The sequence below is a fragment of the Pleurodeles waltl genome, chromosome 6 (assembly GCF_031143425.1).
Source record: "Pleurodeles waltl isolate 20211129_DDA chromosome 6, aPleWal1.hap1.20221129, whole genome shotgun sequence".
NCBI classification, from domain to species: domain Eukaryota; kingdom Metazoa; phylum Chordata; class Amphibia; order Caudata; family Salamandridae; genus Pleurodeles; species Pleurodeles waltl.
The window spans coordinates 675,750,453-675,760,447 of NC_090445.1; the positions used below are offsets into that span (position 1 = coordinate 675,750,453).

Here is a 9,995-nt window from a genome sequence, read left to right on the forward strand (position 1 = left end):
TTAAGTGTCTCATGTAGGTAGTCTTGCTATGATTATGTCACACATTTTAAAATGTATTGTACTGAGGCAACATCTTCTTATAACTGTGTCAATTACTGTAGGCCATCATCACTTGGATACTTTCAGGTTTGAGATCTTTACGAAAACTATTTACCAAATAAGTCAATATAGATGTATGGCTTACATTGCCAGATCTACACTTACATTTTATGTTTTCATACTAAGGGAGTCTTTCAAACAAGAGAAAGAAATAGGAGAAACATATTTTAAAAGTGTCTTTCTCAATATGATTGTTAATTTTCCGTTCATTTTAGAACAGTCTAAATCTCCAAGAAGAGAGATGAGGAGGAGAAATCAAAGTTTGGTGACTGAATTCATCCTGATTGGATTCCCCATTGCTCAGCAACTTCAAGTCCTATTTTTTGTTTTTTTGCTTAACATTTATCTCCTTACTGTAACTGGGAATGTCATTATCATTTATATTGTAAAACAGTGCCCTCACCTTCATAGACCTATGTATTATCTCCTTATTAATTTCTCCTTCATGGAGATTTGTTACACATCTTCCACTGTTCCTAAGATGATGGGCATTTTTTTTCTGGACAACCAGTTTATCTCCATAGTGGGCTGCATCACTCAGTGTTATTTTGTTTTTGTGATGGGAGGTATGGAGAATTACTTATTAGCTCTAATGGCTTATGACAGATATTTAGCCATCTGTCATCCCTTGAGATACCCTGCCATTATGACTACTCGCTTGTGCTGCATGCTTACAGCAGGATGTTGGCTAGCCACGTTTGTCGGGTCCATTTTGCCAACCATCTATATCTCACGTCTCTCCTACTGTGGACCAAACGAGATCAACCATTTCTTTTGTGATATATCCCCTCTGTTAGAACATTCTTGCACAGATACCACTTTTGTCAAGCAATATTTTTTCATCATTATTTGGATTGTCATCTTTAGTTGTGCTATTTTAACATTGATATCGTATGTAAGTATCATATGGGCTATAATGAAAATCTCTTCTACCAACGGGCGGCAGAGAGCCTTCTCCACGTGTACTGCCCACGTCACTGTAGTGGCCATCTACTATGGGACAGTAATATTTGTGTATGTCCGACCAACAACTGGAGACTCACTTGAAGTGGACAAAATGGTCTCTGTCTTCTACATGGTGATCACGCCACTTTTTAATCCTTTCATCTACAGTCTGCGGAACAAGGAGGTGAAAGAAGCACTGATTAAATATTTCGGGAACTACATTACTTTCACCAGGAGGTCCTCTCTTTGCTGTGGACATTGAATGTGGTCAATGCTGTGCCATACTCACGTTCAGTAGCTGAATGTCAAAAAGTATGTCTCTAGAAATAACACATATGCTTCTGCTTATCACAGATAGGGCTGGCTCACATACATTTTCCCCCAAAAAAATCTGCTGAAAATAAGGATTTTTATGCCAGTTGCCTGAGAAAATGGTTACAGCGAAGTATTTTGTAATTAAAAAATACAAGCTACACAAAATGAAACTACTTTGGGTGAACAACACGAAGCACTCAAAAATGATTCTTGAAAATTCAATTGTATTATGTCAAACCTAACGGATTATTTGAAACAAACAGCCAATTAGGTACAGCAGCTAACCTAATCGAATATAATAGGGCGATTGTCGATTCAAAAATAATAAAAATGTCTGTAACTGTAAATGTGTTGATTCATTTGACATTTTACGTCTGAAATCACATTTTCTCTTTCACAATGTGATGTCTTTTCTAGTGATCAATGTTTATGTAACTAAACATTGTAATGTACATATCTTGGGCTTTTTATGTACTTGGTTGCGATTAACATTAAATGGGCCAAGTGAACTGCCGCAAAAGCTTGGCAGTTTAAGAAACACTGCAAAATATTTAAAAGGCAATCAGACAATGAGAGTGAGAGGGCTGGACCCCAATTCTAAGCAGTGAACGCGAGACCAGATACTTCATCTATAACTAACTGAATCAACTGTTTTCAAATCTGGCGTTACGAGACTGTTGGAAGGACAAGAACGTTTGATTTAACTAAAATTATTATATACCTTTGATTGGGGGAGCGCAAGCCAGACCTCTTCATCTGTTGATCACTTGTTGTGCCATTCACTTTTTCTACCACCCACTACAGCTTAGAGAAATGGGTTCTGCTACTTTCGCCGTTGGCTAACGTCACTATGTGTGATGGTATTCTGCGCGTTCACAGTAAACACATCCACACAAAAAGTATGCCCTGATTTCAGCTCCTCTGCCTGAGTATGAAGCTCCTAATCAAGGAGCCACTCTGATAGAGTTGCAGGGAAGGAGCTCACTAGATATAAATGTAACTGCCCTAGAGGGAAACATACAGGGCCGAGTATTTCCCATCTCTGACAATAAGGCTGTCTGTAATGATTTAGTAACAAACAGCAACTGTTTGGCTGATTAATGCTCTGTCATTTTTGAGGCTGCAGAGGCCAAAAAACCTCTTCCTCTGCAATGACGCTCTAGTGCAGACAACTAGGTGATTACACCCATATATGTAGTGGATGTGGGGGCCTCTTCCAACCTTCAAGCAGAAGCTACCACTGGTGTACAACCTCCAACTATCGCCAGGATTCGAGACTCTGCAAGGGGCAAATACTAATTTGACGAGATTCACATTTCCCCAATGGGCGATCAACATCCTTACAAAGAAGAAAGCCTCTGCTTGTGGTGGGGCACAGAAAACTGCAGCTGGGGCCTTGGGCAGTACTAGGACAGAGGAGGGAATCATTACTGAAGGGAAAATGCCTGTGAATGCCCCCAGTTTACTGCGGCTCATTGGTACTAATGGTATCTTAAATTATGATACAGGCGTCCACGTACGAGATCCCACAACCAGTTTAACAACATGACCTATAACTCAGTATGGCTTCAGCATCCCAAAGAGCATGGAGAAGACTCATCCCTCTGAGATGCCCTTGAATAGTCTGAGTGATTCAACAGCAGACACTTTCAAACCCCTGCCTATTCATATTATTCAACTTTTTAAACGCATAGAAAGTATGTTATTCAAACTAAATATCAAATATGTGCAGTCCAATATCTTTAGTTACAATTTTTCTACTAGGTATGTAGATACCACATTAGAATCCCCTAACAATGGGTATATGAGTCCCCTCTAATAATCAATGGTTTGAATACCTAGGTGTGTGAGACATAGCAATTAAGTGGATGAGGGGACCTCTGTATTATAGAACGGTAGGCTCTAGTAATTTTAAATTGACTTCTAGAGTCTCATGAAAACTCTATACAGATCTCAACTGAGTCCATCTGTCAAATTGCTCTTTTGAATTTCTATGCTGAAGCTTCTTACATGGACGTAATGCCAAATCTCAGAATCCTTGTAGAAAGACCTAGAACATCATCAATTCAACATGTAGAACTAAATGCCTATGCATGAAATACACTTGTACTCAGGCTGTACAGGCTGAAAACATCATAAGACAGCAGTTGAAGGCCGTAGTAAGGGTCAACCATTAGTATCACTAAAGGTATTCTCAGCCAGATGCAACTCCTGACAGTCAAAGGTCATCTCCTCGCAGAAAGGGGGGACTGAACATCGAATTATTATGTATGCAGAACGCCCTGCAGCTACAAAGCCAGCCTCTTACCACAAACCACAAAGCAGCCAGCACCGTAGGGCTTTTAGCACTTTTTTCTGTTACTTTCAGACATGTGGCACATCAGGTTAAGCAAAACATTGACAAAGCCAATAGCTCTTTTGTATGCGAGACCTATAAGCTTTGCATTGCTTGTTTTTGTAGCTGCATTTTTGTCTTTCTCTTTCCGTTTGAAAGGCCACACATGTAGAAATGGTCAAACTAGCTGGGATGAAATATGACCTGACGGTGGCTCACTTTGTGACAAGGGACAAGGCTCATGTTTCTGCCTCAGCTCAACATCATATGATGCTGGGCAAATCACTTAATGTTTATGTACATACAAAAGTGTAATGTAATCAGGCACCATATCAGACTGCAAAAGTTATGCAGATTACACTGACTCCCATTGATGCGTGCAGAGTGGCAGAGTGGCCCCCATATTATTGTAGCCTTCTGCACTATGTGGCATCTTCGTTTTTTAACACACAGCCCTTATGGAATCACTACTGAGAAGACTCAGCAATTACTTCATGTTACTCAGAAAGACATGATCCTAGAGCAGAGCTCTCCCTCAAATATTATACTTGTCGAAGATTCTTAAAACACCAGAACTATCTATACAGATTAATCTCCTGTCCCAGACTGTCTTGTTAGGGGTACCTTAAAATATTAAGAGCTTTATGCTTATTGAAGTGTGGCATAATAATTAATTTGCTAGCCCTTTACACCTCTCGTGGTTTTAAGATTTAAGAGGTAATTTTTGAAGGTGCCATGGGGTGAACTTTGTAAAGGACAGTTGGAGAGAATGCTTCACAGAGAAAATATTTAATGTGAACTTGTGATTTTCATTTACAAACCTTCTTTCCTGCCTTTATGGAGCTTGTGAGGGCAAATGTAGACAGCTAATCACATCTCATACAACTATGAAGGCATTTAGACAGGTAGGTTTTTAGGGGGAAGCATACATTCAGCTGACAGGGAAGGAAGCCTTGTTTCTGCAGAGCATAATTTTTACAGCTTTGTTAGTTTAAAGAGAAAACGTATTTTTGTGTGATAGAAAGTTTGTTACATAAAAAGTGGGAGGTGTCATGTGTGTGTCATATATGGAGGATAAGAGTGTCAGAACTTAACCTTTGATAAGTTGAGTTTTGTGACCTTGGCCAAGAGGGAAAGTCAGAAGAGAGAGAAAGAAAAGAATATGAAAAGAATGGCAAAGAGAAAAAGAGAGAAAACATGGAAGAAAAGATCATACAAAAATGAGCTGAATGGACAGGAAACATAGGGCCTCATTGACTAAGAAGTGATGCAGTGTGGTACTGCACCAAACTTGGTAGTGCAGCGTTGCTTCATAAATGCAGGTATGCACCATATTTTATACAATAAGGCACACCTCTGTGTTTTCCCTAGCACAGGCACTAAAATTATCTGACTAGCACCAATGCAGGCACTCTTGTACCATAGTACAAGGGTGTCTGTGTTGCAGGGAATGATTGTTTATGTGCAGGAAGTTGTCCCTTCCTGTACATAAACAATCAATAATGGTGATTTGATAGTACTATATGTGCTGCACAATGCTGCACACATAGGAGAAGCAAATCGTCATTATTTAATGATTGTTTATGTGCAGGAAGGGACACCTTCACCTCTTTCATTCAAAGTGATGGGGGTAAAGGGGTCATATTTACAAAGCGGCGTTAAGCCACAAAATGTGGCTTAATGCCGCCTTGTAAATATGGCACAGAGCATTGCACCACAGGAGCATTGCTAAAAGTGATGCTCTAGAGGTGCATGGGGCTTGTAAATAAGTCCCATATGGTGATGGAGTAAAGAAGAATAAGGTGGAGTCAAGAGAAAGACAGCCTTGGTATTCAACAACCCTCAATATTGAGTATCACTGGTGGCAAGTTCCTAGCAAAATCTCTGGACCTGTACAACATCTTAATTGGTGGTTTAGAGCTTGTCTTCTTCAAGGATATTGCTGGACTCTGCTAATGCAGTCTGTTCATCAAAGAGCAATACACATACTGTAGCTTCCTTTTCAATGGGGTAGCTTTCATTTATGGCTATTAAATTCTCAAGTCAGGTTTGTTTCATAATATAATAGCTTGATCTTAATTTGCTATTAATATGTAAGTCACAATCTGTTTTCTTTTCTTGCACTGTTGTCCTACATGTCATACCATATCACATTTTGATGATAGATTTCCAAAGTGATGTCACATTAGTGTCAGTATCTTAGAGTAATATAGTGTCTGGATTTAGGAATTTGTCAGTTTCATTTCCATTCCTGAATGTGATGTCTAAGCCTGAAGTCATTTTGTAGTCCTATCATCAAATGCAACAGGTGATTGACTCCTTGGACAGATCCAAGGCACCAGGCTTAGACAGTCTCACAGGTGTTTTTTATAAGGCATACAAACATTAACTTGCCCGCATCTTTTTGAAATGTATGCTGAGGCCCAAGGGGCCTGGGCCCTCCCACCTTCGCTGCGAGAAGCATGTATTACCTCATTGTGGAAGCCTGGTAACAACCTGCATCTCTCTACTTCTTACCGTCCTCTCTTGCCACTTAACTTCAATAACAATATCCTAGCTAAAGCGAGGGCCACCCAGTTGTCTCTCCTGAAAGGCCAGATTATTTTGCCCATACATACTGGGTTTGTCCCCCATAGAACCATGTCCTTCAATTTACATGTCATATTTTGAGTGTTACATAGGGTTTCCCTGGATGTACCAGCAGCCGTAGCTCTGTTAGACACATAGCAGCCTTTGACTCTCTAGTCTCATGCAACATTCCAAAAACCTGGGCTGCCCCATGGATTTACTGTGCTAATCATGCTCTTAAATTCCAGCCCTTTTGACAGCCTGCTGGTGAAGGGCTCATTATCAAAGCCCTTTGACATAGCCAAGGGAACCAGTCAGGGCTCCCCTGTCACGACTCCTTTTTATAAAATAGGGCCTGTGTACTCATGTCCACTAGAAGGCCAACATGATTTTGCCTATAACGCTCAAAAGAAATGTATGTGGCATTCTTCAGGACTTAAGCAAATAATACTTCTGCTTTTTGTAAGTGCTCATGTGTGAATGTGAGGTTAGATTATATGATACAAAACTGTCCAATGGGCCTCGGCCCTGATGATATCAACAGCTTTCCAAAAGTGGCATCATTAAGGATGAATGTACTCTGAGCACTACGACAGGGCCAGAGTTGAGGTATAACACCTATCACTACCAGGTGCCCTCGGTGGATCCTCTGACTACCATCAATTTGAAGTTTCAAAAGAACCACTGGATGGTTTTGTTTTGCCAAGTTAACATGTGAGGCATTCCTGCACATAGCACAGTGTAGCAGTGTCTTGCTGCGTTGCACTACATGACAGTTTAAGCAATATGTTTCCTTGTTTTTCACTTATCCTGTAGTTCTTCAGGACTTCTGCACTTTCCTGCCCTTCCACTCCAGCTACTAAACCTGTTGGAATGAGTGATACCACCTGCTTCTTTAATGGCTCCAACTCCTTCTGGACATCAGGTTCTCCTCCAGTCCTTATGGCTGCGGTAAGGTTCCTGGCCAGTTTTTCTTTGGCCCTGTGTTAATGATCATGCCACCTCTTCTTGCACTTCAGTACTGACCTTTTTGTTTGTGCAGCGCAGATTATCTTGTCCACTATGGCTTGCCAAAAGGCATCCTTTCATGCTAATGCCAATTTTGAAGTGACAAAGAGGAGGTGTTCATTCTTTGTTACCTCATTAATCAGGATTTGATTCTCCTCATCATTGAAATTGGGCTATCTCCTTTTCTTCCTCTGGGATGCAGGAAGTTCTTCTGGGTTGGAGTTGTTCCCTCCTGGCTTTTTGATGCACTTTCTATGCTTCTCTGTGTTGAGGAGTACTGTTGTGTGAATTGCGTTGCTTTTTCAAAGGTTCCCACCATGCAACGCACTCCTGCATGATGCAATCCTGATTTGCAGCACGTGAAGGTTCTATACAATAGGCAAATCAGCTTTGCATCAGCTAGATAGCAGTTGTGTTATGGCACTTTTCGCCATTCCTTACAGCATTGCGTCAGAATCTCTGATGCATCTTCTGTGCTTGCCCATTTAGCGCTATTTCACAAACGTGGCGCATTCCGGAAATGCTGCAACACAGCACAGGTTTTCTGAAGCATCGCTGTTGCAAATCAGTACTGCATCAGCATTAATAAATATGCCTCTAAGTGTTTCTTACATTACAAGTATGTGGAACCTGGAAAAGTGTGCAGAGTACTGGCATCTATTATTGGACATTAACTTTGCATTGTAGTTACGCTGGAAGTGAAAAAAAACACATTTGAAAAAGTTGTGATCTACGTGTCTTTGTAAAGCACGTATTCTGTCTCCTTTAGCGGTGTAGATGTTTCACAAGCAAACTACTACGTTTGATGAAAACGTCAGACAGAAAAAAAATATCCTCTGTGATATGATTATTTGTTTCCTGGCATCACATGACAATTCATCTAACAAAATGGACTATTCAATCTGACAAAGAAAAGAGATGCTACTTTCTATTTTAACTTTTCAAGGAAGGTGACTGAGTTTTGTACTTTTAGGTCATCATCTTTTAATTATTTAGCTGAATACAGTGGATCCTCTTGTCTCCTGCATTTATGTTTGCATGAAGCATCTGCATGCTGTGTCGAAGAAACTACCAGGGAAGTCACAATCTCCATATCCTACAGGTACACTTCACAAAAAAGCAGCTCTGCTGAGCCCTAACCAACACTTCGTGTGAGCTCCGGTGAATCACATCCTAGTGTGACCTATACAGAGGGGACTCGGGCTACTACCAGTCACTCTAACATCCCCATCCCAACAATTCTACCCTTCCCAGCCCCCACTCTACTCCACCCCAAAGGATGACACAACTCCTGGCAGCCACTTGAATTACCTGGTAGGGTTTTCGGTGATTCTCCTATGGAAAGGGCAAGGGGAGCAGTAATCATAGCTGTGCAAGGACAAGTCAGGCTGCTAATACATAGCAAGCAAGTGTAATTCACACAGTTAGCTCTGCCTCTGCCAACCACAAGTTGCAATGCATTCATTTGAAAGTATTCAAGCATCGCATGTATGTGGTGATAACATGTAAGGCCTTCACCGTCTAACACAGTGCTGCGTGGCACTTGATAGTGTTGTGAACGTTCCCACATTATTTTAGAACACACAAGGAGCAACCCACAGGTACTAAGAGACTGGGGGCAAGTATTTTACAAGGAACATGGGTCCCTTAGATAAAGAGACTTTAGACTGAATACAACATAGAGTTACAATGAAGTCTATGACAAATATGCAATAAATTAATACACTTATTCCAAAGTAAATAAAAAACAATGCAGTGGGAAAACAAAACAGCCTTAGTGAACAAGAACAAGTTATAACTGCTCAGGCATATCCCATTTGACAAAACATACACAAATGAAGTCACATCTTCACAGTACTATTGCTGCTGTCAAATCATACACCGTCATAGAGAGTCAAAATTCTAATTCAACAGCGTTTTGATCCTTTATTTGAATATTAGGATCATATTCAGGACATAAAAGTTAAAGAACAAAGAAAGAAGAAAAGAGGGAATGGGTGGAAGAAGAATGGAAAAAGGAATATAAAGAATTAATTAGATACTGAGTATGCCAAAATAACCTGCCACACCATGCACCATGAATGACTCAACATTCAGACCATCATGCTGTCACCATCTAAATTTTCCAAGAGATAATTGTAACTGGCCATTCTGTTGGTCTATCCTAGGACAATAAAGAGGCAGAACCGATACATATGCAAACAAGTGTAACAAATTAGTGAACTCACTCCATGTTTGCGCAAACAAATCACTCTTGCTTTGTGAACACAACAATGCAAAAATATGTGTCTTAAAGCAGTGAAATAATTCCATGCTTAAACAAACTAACCACTCCAGTTTTTTTACCACAACGGTATAGAAATTTGTGTATAATTATCGATGCAAGAAGTGCTTAATAGTGCAACCCATCAGAATTAATCTCTGTAAGGACATCTGTCACAAAGGGAATTTTTCAAGTTGTGTACCATAATCTTGATCCTGAATCATAGCCCTCAGTAGGAACATATCAGTATATCAATGCTGAAACCATATGTCCTGTTACTTCCAAAATAATTATGAAGATGGAGCCAATTCTACAGCATTCAAAATAAAAACAATCCGCCGGCTCTTTCTGCAGGGTTATCCCCAGACTTTTGCCATCCTCCTCCTCTGTCACGATTTGCTCCCTGCGCTCTTGAGCCTATCAACAGGGGTCAAAATTGTGGGACTTTCTAATGCTCTAATA

The 9,995-nt window shown here is 40.3% G+C and overlaps 1 protein-coding gene across 1 annotated transcript; it reads left to right on the forward strand.

The window, feature by feature from the left end:
• Nucleotides 1–286: 286 nt before the first annotated feature.
• Nucleotides 287–1,306, forward strand: LOC138301664 (olfactory receptor 6F1-like). Its single transcript, XM_069242179.1, has one exon. It carries the CDS (start codon nt 287–289, stop codon nt 1,304–1,306), a length of 1,020 nt encoding a protein of 339 aa, XP_069098280.1.
• The last annotated feature ends 8,689 nt before the right edge of the window (nt 1,307–9,995 follow it).